At 44.7% G+C, this 19,232-nt stretch overlaps 1 protein-coding gene across 2 annotated transcripts in view; it reads right to left on the bottom strand.

Annotated features, from left to right (window-relative positions):
- Positions 1 to 365: 365 nt before the first annotated feature.
- Positions 366 to 19,232, bottom strand: part of LOC138735950 (zinc finger protein 229-like) — an 89,224-nt gene continuing 70,357 nt past the window's right edge. Inside the window, exons 4-5 of one of the 2 annotated variants that reach the window (XM_069884654.1) lie at positions 1,488 to 3,430; positions 366 to 1,401 (exon numbers count right to left, since the gene is read on the bottom strand). In XM_069884654.1, the coding sequence (XP_069740755.1) occupies positions 1,266 to 1,401; positions 1,488 to 3,247 (1,896 nt within the window). In that variant the 5' untranslated portion in view covers positions 3,248 to 3,430 and the 3' untranslated portion in view covers positions 366 to 1,265. Of the gene's footprint in view, positions 3,431 to 19,232 lie in introns of both variants that reach the window. The other variant, XM_069884647.1, reaches the window with a different exon arrangement.

Here is a 19,232-nt window from a genome sequence, read left to right as displayed (position 1 = left end):
AGTATTTACAGGTACTACGAAAGCTGCTGTTGAAACATCTGACGTCTGAGCGGCGACATGGATACATTCTGATTTGCGTTTTCCAGCAACAAGTCAATGGCAGATACAATCTCACTGAATTTACAGAAAATGTTGGAACACTTGGACAGGAAAGAGAAACAGAATATTGAATCAATCTCGGTAGAGAGTAGAAATAGTAAGGGAACAAAAATCACTGGTGGGAGTCGTCCAGCAAAAAACAGCATTACAGTAGCACAGGCACTGGTCGAGGCTTTTAAAAGGACATTGAGGCAGTGACATGCTGTTGGGACAGGAGATAATGTTGCTTAGAAGGTGTTTCGGAAGTCAAAAACAAGGCAAAAATCTTCTGAACACGGCAATTTTTATTCAATGTCCATCAAGGGCCAGGTCAGATGGGGTCTGTCTGTACCAGCCAGCCCAACAAGTACAAAGGGGAAGTGACCCAGGGGATCTGAAGCAGTTCAGATGAAAAATCTGATGAACAGTTGTAGCAGGTTGACTGGGGATTATACAAAGACAGGAGAGCTGGAGCTGGAAGGAAAATCCCATCAGTACAACAATCTGGACACGAATCGTCGACACCACCCACAAACTGGAGGGACAACACCTTATATTCCATCTCCACAGTCTCAACCAGATGGCATGAACATTAATTCCCAATTTCCATTCACCCCTTTTCCGAGCCTCTCTCTCCCTCATCTCTCTGTCCCCTTTCCTCCAGCTCCCCTCCCCCTTCCCTGCCTTCTCCTGTCAGAGAGAAACACTTTGCCCCAGAGTGGGGAGAGTGAGACTGGGAGGAGCTCAGGCTACAGGGAAAATCCCCATCAACACAACAATCCTTCAACCTGTGGCCTCTGAAACATCGACCCTTCGGCCCACGTGTCTGTACTGAACAGGAGGCCCAAGTTACACAAAACTGCTGCTTGCACATGATCCACCTCACTTCGTATTCATGGATCTGTTAAGAGCCACCTGCACCTGGCAGTCCATTCCAGGCACTCACCGGTCTCTGGGTAAAATATTTGCCCTGAGCATTTCCCTTAAACTTCCTCCCTCACCCCTCACCTTAAACCAGTGGTTCTCAACCTTTTCCCCTCACTCACTTGCCATAGGTGTTCTGTGGTTAGTAAGAGATTAGTTAAGGTGTTACGTAAGTGAGAGTGGAAAAAGGTTGAGAACCACTGGGAAAATTGCTGACTGTCCATGGTGAACACACCCCCAGCCCCCCTCCCACCTGTGTAAACTCACTGGTGTCCCCACAGACCGAAGAACTGGTGAACTCCTTCCTGCAAATGGTCTCTCCTGGTATGAATTCTATGTTGGGCCTGCAGAGAAGAGGAATTGGCAAAAGCCTTCCCACACTTGCTGCAAAAAAATGGTCTCTCCTCGGTGTAAACGCGCTGTTGTGCCCACTGACCAGAGGAGGAAGAGAGCCCCGACCTGCACAGAGAGCAGTGAAAGGTTACTCTTGGGTGTGAACTCTCTGGTGCCTCAGCAGGTTGGTGGATTTAACAAATCCCATCCCACACAGGGAGCAGGTGAATGGTTTCTCCCCCGTGTGAACCCACTGGTGTAACCGCAGGTTTGAGGACTGAGAGTACTTCTTCCCACAGAGGGAGCAGGTGAATGGTTTCTCCCCAGTGTGAACTCTCAGGTGGTCCTGCAGAGAGGAGGAATGGGCAAATCCCTTTCCACACTTGTTGCAAGAAAATGGTTTCTCCCCAGTGTGAACTCTCTGGTGCCTCCGTAGGGCAGAGGAAAAAGAGAACCCTTTTCCGCACACAGAGCAGGTGAATGGTTTCTCCCCGGTGTGAACCCGTTGGTGTGCCTGTAGGCCAGATGGCTGAGAGAACCCCTTCCCGCACACAGAGCAGGTGAACGGTTTCTCTCCAGTGTGAACCCATTGGTGTGCCTGCAGGCTGGAGGGCTGAGAGAACCCCTTCCCACACTGGGAACAGGTGAATGGTTTTTCCCCGGTGTGAACCCGTTGGTGTGCCTGTAGACCTGATGGCTGAGAGAACCCCTTCCCACACACAGAACAGGTGAACGGTTTCTCCCCGGTGTGAACTCGCTGGTGTGCCTGCAGGCCAGAGGGCCGAGAGAATCCCTTTCCACACAGGGAGCAGGTGAACGGTTTCTCCCCAGTGTGAACCCGCTGGTGTCTCCGCAGGATGGTGGAATGAGTGAATCTGATCCCGCACAGGGAGCAACTGAATGGTTTCTCCCCAGTGTGAACTCGCTGGTGTGCCTGCAGATTAGAGGGCTGAGAGAACCCTTTCCCGCAGAGGGAGCAGGTGAACGGTTTCTCCCCAGTGTGAAGCCATTCATGTGCTTGCAGGCCAGAGGGCCGAGAGAACGTCTTCCCACACAGGGAGCAGGTGAAAGGTTTCTCCCCAGTATGAACCCGCTGGTGTGCATGCAAGCTGGAAGGCTGAGAGAACCCCTTCCCGCACAGGGAGCAGGTGAAGGGTTTCTCCCCAGTGTGAACCCGCTGGTGGGCCTGCAGGCCAGAGGGCCGAGAGAATCGTTTTCCACATAATGAGCAGGTGAACGGTTTCTCCCCAGTGTGAACCCGCTGGTGTGTCCGCAGGTCAGAGGATCGAGAGAATCGCTTCCTGCACTGGGAGCAGGTGAATGGTTTCTCCCCAGTGTGAATTCTCTGGTGTTGTAGGAGGTGTGAGGACTGAGAGAACCCCTTCCCGCACAGGGAGCAGGTAAATGGTTTCTCCCCAGTGTGATTTCTCTGGTGTCTCAGCAGGTCGGAGGATCGAGAGAACCCTTTCCCACAGACAAAGCATTTAAAGGCTCTCTCCGCACAGTTAATGCTCTGGTGCTGGAGGCTGGAGGACTGGATGAACCCCTTCCCACACACACGGCAGGTGAACGGATTCTCCCCAGGGGAAACACACCCCTTCCCGCACATGCAGCAGGTGAACGGACCCTCCCCAGGGGGAACACACCCGTTTTCCTCTTGGTCCTTGAAGGTTTGAAAGCTCTTCCCACAGTCAGAGCAGGGGGATAGGCTCCCCCTAGTGGGGACACACTGGTGTTGCAGCAGTGCGTCAGAATTGGCGAATCCCTCTCCACACTCGGAACAGGGGAACGGTGGGTCCCCAGGGGGAGCGCAGGGATGTGATTCCAATACGTCCACAGGAAGCCCCTCCTCACCACATTCTTCACTCTGGAGTATTTTATCTGTCGTATCACTGGTCACCTGACCCTCCATGTAGGCCAATCGGCTGAAGTCCAGTTCACACACTCAGAGGGTGTAGGGATTCTCTGTGCCGTAATTGTCATCCACTGAGAAATCTGGCTGATACTACAGTCCCGAGGAATCCAGTCGGAGGGTCAGACCACAACGTTGCGTTGTCTGAAGCTTCCTGTCAGGAAACACCCCACGTTCTTAACCCTGTAAAGAGAAGATGGTGGAGTGAGAGGGAGCCAGGCATTCTCTGGAGCCAATGTTCCAGGACAACACATCCTGGACGCATGGTTAGTTACACGACAAACTGTGGAGTGTCCTGAACTGTGAGGAGGATCAGTACGTGGGTGAAATTTACCACAGAGAAACAAGCACGATAGAAAAAAGAGACAACACAAATTATAGAGCAAGGTATGTATTATGAACTCAGGATTTACTGTTCTATGGGGTCTCATTCTGTGAACAACATTTTAGTGATATAGCAGGAATTAGTTTACATTTTTAAGCAGAAAACCCATGGTAGTATTTGTTTGGGAGGTCGATGACTACATTATTACTCAGCATTTTTGATGGTCCAGAAAGTGCTCTGTCCAAAGAGTCTCAACAGCGCCCACGTAAAATGTTTCCCCAAGTCAAGTTTCCACTGTGACGTTAAAAGGATGCGCATCTTCTAACCGATCGGAACCACCCAATCCACCAAGTCGCATTAGAGACCTGTCACTCAGTCACTATCACCCCACATGACAATGTCTCAGTGTCAATCACATTCATTCCCCACTGTTTGCGAGGCTCTCACCTCATTTTTCACCAACAGCAATCTCCCTCGGACACTGATTGTCTCTATTGCCCTCATCTCATCCTTGATTAAGAGAGCCACCCCACCACCTTTACATTCCTGTCTATCTTTTCATACTACCTGTTCACCCAGTCCCTATCTTTCTCTACCCTCTTAAGTTGTGGTGTGACCAAGCTGTTAGGTTTTTGGGAATGGTAATTATAGAAAGTTCTGTAAAAATTTTGCTGACAACTCCCTTCCTTTGAATAATCTTCTGAACTTTGGACAGAACTTTGTCAGGAAGCATTTGATAAACTGAAAGCCATTTTATGTCACCAGCCTGTGGTTAAGTCACCTGACTATGAGAAGCCATTTTCTTTAGCAGTCGATGTAAGTGATGAAGCTGCAGGAGCGGTGCTGTTACACTCGAATGGCCGTGATGATATTGACCTTCCAGTGGTTTACTTATCCAAGAAAGTCAATGAACAGCAAAAGAATTTCTCGACCAGACAGAAAGAAGTGTTCTCCCTTGTCCTGGCTTTGCAGCATTTCGACATTTTCATCTGCACAGCTCAGGGACCAATTGTGTTTACTGACCAGAATCCCTTGGTGTTCTTCAGTAAAATGAAAAACAAAAATTGGTGATCATCAAACTGGAGTCTAATTCTGCAGGAATAGAATTTAATGATAACTCATAGAGGAGGGTGTAGTTAACTGGGTAAGCAAATATACGGATGATACGAAAATAGGGGGAGTGCTGGATAGTGAGGTAGAATTTCTTGGATTACAGAAGGATTTGGTTTGTTTGGAAGAGTGGGCTGAAAGATGGCAGATGGAATTCAATGAAGACAAGTGTGAGGTATTGCATTTCAGTAAAAATAACCAGAAAAGAACATATGCAGTTAAAGGGAGGGCATTGAGGCATGAAAAGGAGCAAAGGGACCTGGGGGTTATGGTACAGAGTTCACTGAAGGTGGATTCCCATGTAGACAGGGTGGTGTGGATTGCTGGCCTTCATAAATCACAGTATAGAGTATAGGAGCTGGGAGGTGATGCTGCAGCTGTTTAAGGCATTGGTGAGGCCAGGTTTGGAGTATTGTGTTCAGTTCTGGTCTCCAAATTATAGAAAGGATATAGATAAGGTGGAGAGGGTGCAGAGAAGGTTTACAAGGATGTTGCCTGGCTTACAGCATCTGGATTACAGGGAGAGATTCAGGAGACTGGGACTTTATTCATTGGAACATAGACAACTGAGAGGGGACTTGACAGAGGCATTTAAAATTATGGAAGGAATAGATAGACTAGACATCAACAAACTCCTTCCCCTGAGGGCAGGGCAGGTTGGAACAAGAGGCCATGAGTTAAGGGTAAGGGGGCAACATTTTAGGAGAAATATTAGAGGTGGCTTTTTCACTCAGCGAGTGGTGGCAGAATGGAATGATCTTCCAGAGGAGATAGTTGCGGCAGGGTCCCTTCTGTCATTTAAGAGAAGGTTGGATGTGTACGTGGAGGTGAGGGGGTTGGAGGGTTATGGGCAGGGAGAGGGAGGGTTAAGCTAGTGGAGTTATTCTAGTGAACCGGTGCAGACTCAAAGGGCCAACATGGCTTGTTTCCGTGCCTTAAACGGTTATATGGTATTAAAGGCAAGGATAATGTAATTGTTAGTTGCCTTTCAAGATGTATTGTTTGCAATATTACTGAAAAATGTTATATTTGTCTGAATCATATTAAGGAACGATAGAGAATGTGGTATTTCAAACATTGTGTGCTTCAGTGAAAATGTTGCTCTTACACCTCAAAGTTTTCTTGATTGGTGGGAGGTGTTATGAGCTCCTATTTCATTTCAGTGTGACTGTCATTTTAAGGGTTAACAGATCAAGCTGCCACCCTTCACAGCTTTGGAGAGTCTGGCGTGGCAACAAACTCATACAGGATGTACCAAATTTGAAGAGGAGAGAGGAAATGTGATGCTTTTCCAGCAACACAGGTGGAGAGAGTTATGTCAGTGAAATACATTGAAGGAAAGGTCATTTTGTAGGGGAATTATCGAACTCCACCCTGACGAAAGGAAAGGTCATTTTGAAGGGGAATTATCGAATCCCACCCTGACTAAAGGAAAGGTCATTTTGAAGGGGAATTATCGAACCCCACCCTGACTAAAGGAAAGGTCATTTTGAAGGGGAATTATCGAACCCCACCCTGACTAAAGGAAAGGTCATTTTGAAGGGGAAATATCGAACCCCACCCTGACTAAAGGAAAGGTCATTTTGAAGGGGAATTATCGAACCCCACCATGACTAAAGGAAAGGTCATTTTGAAGGGGAATTATCGAACCCCACCCTGACTAAAGGAAAGGTCATTTTGAAGGGGAATTATCGAACCCCACCCTGACAAAAGTGAAGTTCATTTTGAAGGGGAATTATCGAACCCCACCCTGACTAAAGGAAAGGTCATTTTGAAGGGGAATTATCGAACCCCACCATGACTAAAGGAAAGGTCATTTTGAAGGGGAATTATCGAACCCCACCCTGACTAAAGGGAAGGTCATTTTGAAGGGGAATTATCGAACCCCACCCTGACTAAAGGAAAGGTCATTTTGAAGGGGAATTATCGAACCCCACCCTGACTAAAGGGAAGGTCATTTTGAAGGGGAATTATCGAACCCCACCCTGACGAAAGGAAAGGTCATTTTGAAGGGGAATTATCGAATCCCACCCTGACTAAAGGAAAGGTCATTTTGAAGGGGAATTATCGAACCCCACCCTGACTAAAGGAAAGGTCATTTTGAAGGGGAATTATCGAACCCCACCCTGACTAAAGGAAAGGTCATTTTGAAGGGGAAATATCGAACCCCACCCTGACTAAAGGAAAGGTCATTTTGAAGGGGAATTATCGAACCCCACCATGACTAAAGGAAAGGTCATTTTGAAGGGGAATTATCGAACCCCACCCTGACTAAAGGAAAGGTCATTTTGAAGGGGAATTATCGAACCCCACCCTGACAAAAGTGAAGTTCATTTTGAAGGGGAATTATCGAACCCCACCCTGACTAAAGGAAAGGTCATTTTGAAGGGGAATTATCGAACCCCACCATGACTAAAGGAAAGGTCATTTTGAAGGGGAATTATCGAACCCCACCCTGACTAAAGGGAAGGTCATTTTGAAGGGGAATTATCGAACCCCACCCTGACTAAAGGAAAGGTCATTTTGAAGGGGAATTATCGAACCCCACCCTGACTAAAGGGAAGGTCATTTTGAAGGGGAATTATCGAACCCCACCCTGACTAAAGGAAAGGTCATTTTGAAGGGGAATTATCGAACCCCACCCTAACTAAAGGGAAGGTCATTTTGAAGGGGAATTATCGAACCCCACCCTGACTAAAGGAAAGGTCATTTTGAAGGGGAATTATCGAACCCCACCCTGACTAAAGGAAAGGTCATTTTGAAGGGGAATTATCGAACCCCACCCTGACTAAAGGAAAGGTCATTTTGAAGGGGAATTATCGAACCCCACCCTGACTAAAGGAAAGGTCATTTTGAAGGGGAATTATCGAACCCCACCCTGACTAAAGGAAAGGTCATTTTGAAGGGGAATTATCGAATCCCACCCTGACTAAAGGGAAGGTCATTTTGAAGGGGAATTATCGAACCCCACCCTGACTAAAGGGAAGGTCATTTTGAAGGGGAATTATCGAACCCCACCCTGACTAAAGGAAAGGTCATTTTGAAGGGGAATTATCGAACCCCACCCTGACTAAAGGGAAGGTCATTTTGAAGGGGAATTATCGAACCCCACCCTGACTAAAGGAAAGGTCATTTTGAAGGGGAATTATCGAACCCCACCCTGACTAAAGGAAAGGTCATTTTGAAGGGGAATTATCGAACACCACCCTGACTAAAGGAAAGGTCATTTTGTAGGGGAATTATCGAACCCCACCCTGACTAAAGGAAAGGTCATTTTGAAGGGGAATTATCAAACCCCACCCTGACTAAAGGAAAGGTCATTTTGAAGGTGAATTATCGAACCCCACCCTGACTAAAGGAAAGGTCATTTTGAAGGGGAATTATCGAACCCCACCCTGACTAAAGGAAAGGTCATTTTGAAGGGGAATTATCGAATCCCACCCTGACTAAAGGGAAGGTCATTTTGAAGGGGAATTATCGAACCCCACCCTGACTAAAGGGAAGGTCATTTTGAAGGGGAATTATCGAACCCCACCCTGACTAAAGGAAAGGTAATTTTGAAGGGGAATTATCGAACCCCACCCTGACTAAAGGAAAGGTCATTTTGTAGGGGAATTATCGAACCCCACCCTGACTAAAGGAAAGGTCATTTTGAAGGGGAATTATCGAACCCCACCCTGACTAAAGGGAAGGTCATTTTGAAGGGGAATTATCGAACCCCACCCTGACTAAAGGAAAGGTCATTTTGAAGGGGAATTATCGAACCCCACCCTGACTAAAGGGAAGGTCATTTTGAAGGGGAATTATCGAACCCCACCCTGACTAAAGGAAAGGTAATTTTGAAGGGGAATTATCGAACCCCACCCTGACTAAAGGAAAGGTCATTTTGAAGGGGAATTATCGAACCCCACCCTGACTAAAGGAAAGGTCATTTTGAAGGGGAATTATCGAATCCCACCCTGACTAAAGGGAAGGTCATTTTGAAGGGGAATTATCGAACCCCACCCTGACTAAAGGGAAGGTCATTTTGAAGGGGAATTATCGAACCCCACCCTGACTAAAGGAAAGGTCATTTTGAAGGGGAATTATCGAACCCCACCCTGACTAAAGGAAAGGTCATTTTGAAGGGGAAATATCGAACCCCACCCTGACTAAAGGAAAGGTCATTTTGAAGGGGAATTATCGAACCCCACCATGACTAAAGGAAAGGTCATTTTGAAGGGGAATTATCGAACCCCACCCTGACTAAAGGAAAGGTCATTTTGAAGGGGAATTATCGAACCCCACCCTGACGAAAGTGAAGTTCATTTTGAAGGGGAATTATCGAACCCCACCCTGACTAAAGGAAAGGTCATTTTGAAGGGGAATTATCGAACCCCACCATGACTAAAGGAAAGGTCATTTTGAAGGGGAATTATCGAACCCCACCCTGACTAAAGGGAAGGTCATTTTGAAGGGGAATTATCGAACCCCACCCTGACTAAAGGAAAGGTCATTTTGAAGGGGAATTATCGAACCCCACCCTGACTAAAGGGAAGGTCATTTTGAAGGGGAATTATCGAACCCCACCCTGACTAAAGGAAAGGTCATTTTGAAGGGGAATTATCGAACCCCACCCTGACTAAAGGGAAGGTCATTTTGAAGGGGAATTATCGAACCCCACCCTGACTAAAGGAAAGGTCATTTTGAAGGGGAATTATCGAACCCCACCCTGACTAAAGGAAAGGTCATTTTGAAGGGGAATTATCGAACCCCACCCTGACTAAAGGAAAGGTCATTTTGAAGGGGAATTATCGAACCCCACCCTGACTAAAGGAAAGGTCATTTTGAAGGGGAATTATCGAACCCCACCCTGACTAAAGGAAAGGTCATTTTGAAGGGGAATTATCGAATCCCACCCTGACTAAAGGGAAGGTCATTTTGAAGGGGAATTATCGAACCCCACCCTGACTAAAGGGAAGGTCATTTTGAAGGGGAATTATCGAACCCCACCCTGACTAAAGGAAAGGTCATTTTGAAGGGGAATTATCGAACCCCACCCTGACTAAAGGGAAGGTCATTTTGAAGGGGAATTATCGAACCCCACCCTGACTAAAGGAAAGGTCATTTTGAAGGGGAATTATCGAACCCCACCCTGACTAAAGGAAAGGTCATTTTGAAGGGGAATTATCGAACACCACCCTGACTAAAGGAAAGGTCATTTTGTAGGGGAATTATCGAACCCCACCCTGACTAAAGGAAAGGTCATTTTGAAGGGGAATTATCAAACCCCACCCTGACTAAAGGAAAGGTCATTTTGAAGGTGAATTATCGAACCCCACCCTGACTAAAGGAAAGGTCATTTTGAAGGGGAATTATCGAACCCCACCCTGACTAAAGGAAAGGTCATTTTGAAGGGGAATTATCGAATCCCACCCTGACTAAAGGGAAGGTCATTTTGAAGGGGAATTATCGAACCCCACCCTGACTAAAGGGAAGGTCATTTTGAAGGGGAATTATCGAACCCCACCCTGACTAAAGGAAAGGTAATTTTGAAGGGGAATTATCGAACCCCACCCTGACTAAAGGAAAGGTAATTTTGAAGGGGAATTATCGAACCCCTTTATACTCCAGTGGTTTGTTGCCCTCTCTTACTTTTTCCATTGTCTTCTCCAGTACCTTTTCTCTTGTAGTATATCTTAGGAATTTTACTACAATAGATCTTGGTTTTTGTTGTGGTTGTGGTTTAGAGGCCAATACTCTATGTGCCCTTTCTATTTCCATTTCATGCTGTAGTTCTGGACATCCTAGGGTCTTAGGGATCCACTCTTTTATAAACTCCCTCATATTCTTGCCTTCTTCATCTTCCTTAAGGCCCACTATCTTTATGTTATTTCTTCTGTTATGGTTTTCCATTGTATCTATTTTTTGAGCTAGTAGTTCTTGTGTCTCTTTAGTTTTTTTATTAGATTTCTCCAATTTCTTTTTTAAGTCTTCTACCTCCATTTCTGCTGCTACTTCCCGCTCTTCCATCTTGTCCATTTTTTTTCCCATTTCTGTTAAGGTCATCTCCATTTTATTTATTTTCTCTTCTGTGTTGTTTATTCTTTTTCTTAAATCCTTAAATTCCTGTGTTTGCCATTCTTTAAATGACTCCATGTATCCTTTAATAAGAGCAAGTATATCCTTTACCTTGCCTTTCTTTTCTTCTTCTATTTCACCAAACTCTTCCTCTTCTTCTTCCTCTGGGTTGACCATCTGTTGTTTCTTTGTTGCCCTTTCCTCCTCTTCTTTCTTGTTTCTATTGTCTTCTGTGGTCTCTTCTTGCTGCAGGTGTTCTGCAGCTGTCGTTGCCTGCTGTGGAGATCGACTCCCCAGCTGGTCCCCCCTCCCGTCGGTGTGTTTTTTTTCATTCGCATCGCGCATGCGCGGTTGCGCACTTTTACTCGGCTCAGCGAGCCATTTTTGTAGTCCATTATTTACCGACCTGAGGGAGCGGGTTTCTCTCTCCGCAGCGGGCCTGTTCGGACAGGTAAGGCCTTCACCTTTTTCCTCCTTTGTCTTCTCTTCCTCTCTTCTTGCCGTTGCTTTCGATTTTTCTTTTTTTGTCGCCATCTTCTTTCCACCTTTATACTCACTTTTCTGTAACTTTTATTTCTGTGCCTTTGTGTTTTCTCTTGTTTTTCCCGACTTTTCTGGAGAGGGCTGGAGTTCACCGTCCGGCCACTACTCCATCACGTGACTCCCCCAGGAAAGGTCATTTTGAAGGGGAATTATCGAACCCCACCCTGACTAAAGGAAAGGTCATTTTGAAGGGGAATTATCGAACCCCACCCTGAGTAAAGGAAAGGTCATTTTGAAAGGGAATTATCGAACCCCACCCTGACTAAAGGAAAGGTCATTTTGAAGGGGAATTATCGAACCCCACCCTGACTAAAGGTCATTTTGAAGGGGAATTATCGAACCCCACCCTGACTAAAGGGAAGGTCATTTTGAAGGGGAATTATCGAACCCCACCCTGACTAAAGGAAAGGTCATTTTGAAGGGGAATTATCAAACCCCACCCTGACTAAAGGAAAGGTCATTTTGAAGGGGAATTATCGAACCCCACCCTGACTAAAGGAAAGGTCATTTTGAAGGGGAATTATCGAATCCCACCCTGACTAAAGGGAAGGTCATTTTGAAGGGGAATTATCGAACCCCACCCTGACTAAAGGGAAGGTCATTTTGAAGGGGAATTATCGAACCCCACCCTGACTAAAGGAAAGGTCATTTTGAAGGGGAATTATCGAACCCCACCCTGACGAAAGGAAAGGTCATTTTGAAGGGGAATTATCGAACCCCACCCTGACTAAAGGAAAGGTCATTTTGAAGGGGAATTATCGAACCCCACCCTGACTAAAGGAAAGGTCATTTTGAAGGGGAATTATCGAACCCCACCCTGACTAAAGGAAAGGTCATTTTGAAAGGGAATTATCGAACCCCACCCTGACTAAAGGAAAGGTCATTTTGAAGGGGAATTATCGAACCCCACCCTGACTAAAGGAAAGGTCACTTTGTAGGGGAATTATCGAACCCCACCCTGACTAAAGGAAAGGTCATTTTGAAGGGGAATTATCGAACCCCACCCTGACTAAAGGAAAGGTCATTTTGAAGGGGAATTATCGAACCCCACCCTGACAAAAGGAAAGGTAATTTTGTAGGGGAATTATCGAACCCCACCCTGTCAAAAGGAAAGGTCATTTTGAAGGGGAATTATCGAACCCCACCCTGACTAAAGGAAAGGTCATTTTGAAGGGGAATTATCGAACCCCACCCTGACTAAAGGAAAGGTCATTTTGAAGGGGAATTATCGAACCCCACCCTGACTAAAGGAAAGGTCATTTTGAAGGGGAATTATCGAATCCCATCCTGACTAAAGGAAAGGTCATTTTGAATGGGAATTATCGAACCCCACGCTGACTAAAGGAAAGGTCATTTTGAAGGGGAATTATCGAACCCCATCCTGACTAAAGGAAAGGTCATTTTGAAGGGGAATTATCGAACCCCACCCTGACTAAAGGAAAGGTCATTTTGAAGGGGAATTATCGAACCCCACCCTGACTAAAGGAAAGGTCATTTTGAAGGGGAATTATCGAACCCCACCCTCACTAAAGGGAAGGTCATTTTGAAGGGGAATTATCGAACCCCACCCTGACTAAAGGAAAGGTCATTTTGTAGGGGAATTATCGAATCCCATCCTGACTAAAGGAAAGGTCATTTTGTAGGGGAATTTTCAAACCCCACCCTGACTAAAGGAAAGGTCATTTTGTAGGGGAATTATCGAATCCCATCCTGACTAAAGGAAAGATCATTTTGAAGGGGAATTATCGAACCCCACCCTGACTAAAGGAAAGGTCATTTTGAAGGGGAATTATCGAACCCCACCCCGACTAAAGGAAAGGTCATTTTGAAGGGGAATTATCGAACCCCACGCTGACTAAAGGAAAGGTCATTTTGAAGGGGAATTATCGAACCCCACCCTGACTAAAGGAAAGGTCATTTTGAAGGGGAATTATCGAACCCCACCCTGACTAAAGGAAAGTTCATTTTGTAGGGGAATTATCGAACCCCACCCTGACTAACGGGAAGATCATTTTGAAGGGGAATTATCGAACCCCACCCTGACCAAAGGAAAGGTCATTTTGAAGGGGAATTATCGAACCCCACCCTGACTAAAGGAAAGGTCATTTTGAAGGGGAATTATCGAACCCCACCCTGACTAAAGGAAAGGTCATTTTGAAGGGGAATTATCGAACCCCACCCTCACTAAAGGGAAGGTCATTTTGAAGGGGAATTATCGAACCCCACCCTGACTAAAGGAAAGGTCATTTTGTAGGGGAATTATCGAATAACATCCTGACTAAAGGAAAGGTCATTTTGTAGGGGAATTTTCAAACCCCACCCTGACTAAAGGAAAGGTCATTTTGTAGGGGAATTATCGAATCCCATCCTGACTAAAGGAAAGATCATTTTGAAGGGGAATTATCGAACCCCACCCTGACTAAAGGAAAGGTCATTTTGAAGGGGAATTATCGAACCCCACCCTGACTAAAGGAAAGGTCATTTTGAAGGGGAATTATCGAACCCCACCCTGACTAAAGGAAAGGTCATTTTGAAGGGGAATTATCGAACCCCACCCTGACTAAAGGGAAGGTCTTTTTTTTTTTAATTTTTTTATTTTTCACACCATAAATCACATTAGCCATGATATACACTATTTCTTTTTCACACATATACAGTGACTTTTTCTCCCTCCACCTTTCCTCCCAAACCACCCCCCCACCCCCCCTCTCATCCATTTTAGGTATACAATCTAGGTTGCATTAAGCCAGTCAGACAATGTTGTCATTCAACAAAATTACACCAGAAATTCTACTGAGTCCATTCTTTTCTTTCCTTCTCCTTCCATCAACTTAGGTACTGTTTGTCCCCGGTAGGTTTTCGCTATTGTATTTAATATAAGGCTCCTATACTTGTTCGAATATTTCAATCTTATTTCTTAACCAATATGTTATTTTTTTTCATGGAATACATTTATTCATTTAAATTTGGTAGTTTCTTCCTTTTAATTTGGTTATGTATTCCATTAATATTTAAAGACATATAGTTCAGCGTAGCCCTTTTATATTTTGTTTATCTTCTCTTTCCGTTTTTCCATCATTACCTTTCCTCCTTTTCCATTTCTGTTTTCTTATTTTCAACTCTTTATAAGACAACATTCCTACAACATCTAACATTTTCCTTATTCTCCTATTTCTATCTTATTTATCCCCAATCTCCCCTTCCCCTCCTGAGTTGTCCTTTATCCCTTGTCGGACAACCACATCTCCCCTCTCCATTTGGATTTGCGAATCCACTCGCAAGCGTCAACTGATTTTGCAGTGACCGCTATTCCCCCCCACCCCGCCTCCCCCAGAAAAGATTTCACTTTTCATATGTCACAAAGGTCCCTCTTTTAATTCCCTCCTTATTCTCTCTATTCCATTACCTTCCCTTATTAATTCTTGTCTATACTATCTATATTTTCCTCTAAGTACAGATACATTCATGTATGCTCATTGTCTCTATTCACTCTTATACCTCTTTACCTGCATACATATCAATCGTGATCATTTTTACTCTCATTACCCGTCTTCATCCCTCAGTCTATTTTTGTCTTTACCCACATACATATCAGTCGTGATCATTTTAACTCTCATTACCCGTCTTCCTCCCTCAGTCTATTTTTGTAATTGTTCTGCAAATTTTCGTGCTTCTTCTGGATCCGAGAATAGTCTGTTTTGTTGTCCTGGAATAAATATTTTCAATACCGCTGGATGCTTTAGTATAAATTTATACCCTTTCTTCCATAAAATCGCCTTTGCTGTATTGAACTCTTTTCTCTTCTTTAGGAGTTCAAAACTTATATCTGGATAAATGAAGATTTTTTGCCCTTTATACTCCAGTGGTTTGTTGCCCTCTCTTACTTTTTCCATTGTCTTCTCCAGTACCTTTTCTCTTGTAGTATATCTTAGGAATTTTACTACAATAGATCTTGGTTTTTGTTGTGGTTGTGGTTTAGAGGCCAATACTCTATGTGCCCTTTCTATTTCCATTTCATGCTGTAGTTCTGGACATCCTAGGGTCTTAGGGATCCACTCTTTTATAAACTCCCTCATATTCTTGCCTTCTTCATCTTCCTTAAGGCCCACTATCTTTATGTTATTTCTTCTGTTATGGTTTTCCATTGTATCTATTTTTTGAGCTAGTAGTTCTTGTGTCTCTTTAGTTTTTTTATTAGATTTCTCCAATTTCTTTTTTAAGTCTTCTACCTCCATTTCTGCTGCTACTTCCCGCTCTTCCATCTTGTCCATTTTTTTTCCCATTTCTGTTAAGGTCATCTCCATTTTATTTATTTTCTCTTCTGTGTTGTTTATTCTTTTTCTTAAATCCTTAAATTCCTGTGTTTGCCATTCTTTAAATGACTCCATGTATCCTTTAATAAGAGCAAGTATATCCTTTACCTTGCCTTTCTTTTCTTCTTCTATTTCACCAAACTCTTCCTCTTCTTCTTCCTCTGGGTTGACCATCTGTTGTTTCTTTGTTGCCCTTTCCTCCTCTTCTTTCTTGTTTCTATTGTCTTCTGTGGTCTCTTCTTGCTGCAGGTGTTCTGCAGCTGTCGTTGCCTGCTGTGGAGATCGACTCCCCAGCTGGTCCCCCCTCCCGTCGGTGTGTTTTTTTTCATTCGCATCGCGCATGCGCGGTTGCGCACTTTTACTCGGCTCAGCGAGCCATTTTTGTAGTCCATTATTTACCGACCTGAGGGAGCGGGTTTCTCTCTCCGCAGCGGGCCTGTTCGGACAGGTAAGGCCTTCACCTTTTTCCTCCTTTGTCTTCTCTTCCTCTCTTCTTGCCGTTGCTTTCGATTTTTCTTTTTTTGTCGCCATCTTCTTTCCACCTTTATACTCACTTTTCTGTAACTTTTATTTCTGTGCCTTTGTGTTTTCTCTTGTTTTTCCCGACTTTTCTGGAGAGGGCTGGAGTTCACCGTCCGGCCACTACTCCATCACGTGACTCCCCCAGGAAAGGTCATTTTGAAGGGGAATTATCGAACCCCACCCTGACTAAAGGAAAGGTCATTTTGAAGGGGAATTATCGAACCCCACCCTGAGTAAAGGAAAGGTCATTTTGAAAGGGAATTATCGAACCCCACCCTGACTAAAGGAAAGGTCATTTTGAAGGGGAATTATCGAACCCCAACCTGACTAAAGGTCATTTTGAAGGGGAATTATCGAACCCCACCCTGACTAAAGGGAAGGTCATTTTGAAGGGGAATTATCGAACCCCACCCTGACTAAAGGAAAGGTCATTTTGAAGGGGAATTATCGAACCCCACCCTGACTAAAGGAAAGGTCATTTTGTAGGGAAATTATCGAACCCCACCCTGACTAAAGGAAAGGTCATTTTGAAGGGGAATTATCGAACCCCACCCTGACTAAAGGAAAGGTCATTTTGAAGGGGAATTATCGAACCCCACCCTGACTAAAGGAAAGGTCATTTTGTAGGGGAATTATCGAACCCCACCCTGACTAAAGGAAAGGTCATTTTGAAGGGGAATTATCGAACCCCACCCTGACGAAAGGAAAGGTCATTTTGAAGGGGAATTATCGAACCCCACCCTGACTAAAGGAAAGGTCATTTTGAAGGGGAATTATCGAACCCCACCCTGACTAAAGGAAAGGTCATTTTGAAGGGGAATTATCGAACCCCACCCTGACTAAAGGAAAGGTCATTTTGAAAGGGAATTATCGAACCCCACCCTGACTAAAGGAAAGGTCATTTTGAAGGGGAATTATCGAACCCCACCCTGACTAAAGGAAAGGTCACTTTGTAGGGGAATTATCGAACCCCACCCTGACTAAAGGAAAGGTCATTTTGAAGGGGAATTATCGAACCCCACCCTGACTAAAGGAAAGGTCATTTTGAAGGGGAATTATCGAACCCCACCCTGACAAAAGGAAAGGTAATTTTGTAGGGGAATTATCGAACCCCACCCTGTCAAAAGGAAAGGTCATTTTGAAGGGGAATTATCGAACCCCACCCTGACTAAAGGAAAGGTCATTTTGAAGGGGAATTATCGAACCCCACCCTGACTAAAGGAAAGGTCATTTTGAAGGGGAATTATCGAACCCCACCCTGACTAAAGGAAAGGTCATTTTGAAGGGGAATTATCGAATCCCATCCTGACTAAAGGAAAGGTCATTTTGAATGGGAATTATCGAACCCCACGCTGACTAAAGGAAAGGTCATTTTGAAGGGGAATTATCGAACCCCATCCTGACTAAAGGAAAGGTCATTTTGAAGGGGAATTATCGAACCCCACCCTGACTAAAGGAAAGGTCATTTTGAAGGGGAATTATCGAACCCCACCCTGACTAAAGGAAAGGTCATTTTGAAGGGGAATTATCGAACCCCACCCTCACTAAAGGGAAGGTCATTTTGAAGGGGAATTATCGAACCCCACCCTGACTAAAGGAAAGGTCATTTTGTAGGGGAATTATCGAATCCCATCCTGACTAAAGGAAAGGTCATTTTGTAGGGGAATTTTCAAACCCCACCCTGACTAAAGGAAAGGTCATTTTGTAGGGGAATTATCGAATCCCATCCTGACTAAAGGAAAGATCATTTTGAAGGGGAATTATCGAACCCCACCCTGACTAAAGGAAAGGTCATTTTGAAGGGGAATTATCGAACCCCACCCCGACTAAAGGAAAGGTCATTTTGAAGGGGAATTATCGAACCCCACGCTGACTAAAGGAAAGGTCATTTTGAAGGGGAATTATCGAACCCCACCCTGACTAAAGGAAAGGTCATTTTGAAGGGGAATTATCAAACCCCACCCTGACTAAAGGAAAGTTCATTTTGTAGGGGAATTATCGAACCCCACCCTGACTAACGGGAAGATCATTTTGAAGGGGAATTATCGAACCCCACCCTGACTAAAGGAAAGGTCATTTTGAAGGGGAATTATCGAACCCCACCCTGACTAAAGGAAAGGTCATTTTGAAGGGGAATTATCAAACCCCACCCTGACTAAAGGAAAGGTCATTTTGAAGGGGAATTATCGAACCCCACCCTCACTAAAGGGAAGGTCATTTTGAAGGGGAATTATCGAACCCCACCCTGACTAAAGGAAAGGTCATTTTGTAGGGGAATTATCGAATAACATCCTGACTAAAGGAAAGGTCATTTTGTAGGGGAATTTTCAAACCCCACCCTGACTAAAGGAAAGGTCATTTTGTAGGGGAATTATCGAATCCCATCCTGACTAAAGGAAAGATCATTTTGAAGGGGAATTATCGAACCCCACCCTGACTAAAGGAAAGGTCATTTTGAAGGGGAATTATCGAACCCCACCCTGACTAAAGGAAAGGTCATTTTGAAGGGGAATTATCGAACCCCACGCTGACTAAAGGAAAGGTCATTTTGAAGGGGAATTATCGAACCCCACCCTGACTAAAGGAAAGGTCATTTTGAAGGGGAATTATCGAACCCCACCCTGACTAAAGGAAAGGTCATTTTGTTGGGGAATTATCGAACCCCACCCTGACTAAAGGAAAGATCATTTTGAAGGGGAATTATCGAACCCCACCCTGACTAAAGGAAAGGTCATTTTGAAGGGGAATTATCGAACCCCACCCTGACTAAAGGAAAGGTCATTTTGAAGAGGAATTATCGAACCCCACCCTGACTAAAGGAAAGGTCATTTTGAAGGGGAATTATCGAACCCCACCCTGACTAAAGGAAAGGTCACTTTGAAGTGGAATTATCGAACCCCACCCTGACTAAAGGCAAGGTCATTTTGAAGGGGAATTATCGAACCCCACCCTGACTAAAGGAAAGGTAATTTTGAAGGGGAATTATCGAACCCCACACTGAATAAAGGAAAGGTCATTTGAGGGGAATTATCGAACCCCACCCTGACTAAAGGGGAATTATCGAACCCCACCCTGACTAAAGGAAAGGTCATTTTGAAGGGGAATTATCGAA

This window comes from Narcine bancroftii, chromosome 1 (assembly GCF_036971445.1).
Source record: "Narcine bancroftii isolate sNarBan1 chromosome 1, sNarBan1.hap1, whole genome shotgun sequence".
Classification (NCBI taxonomy): Eukaryota; Metazoa; Chordata; class Chondrichthyes; order Torpediniformes; family Narcinidae; genus Narcine; species Narcine bancroftii.
Note: the sequence above shows the minus strand (reverse complement) of the source record. Positions and strands in the feature narration are given on the sequence as shown.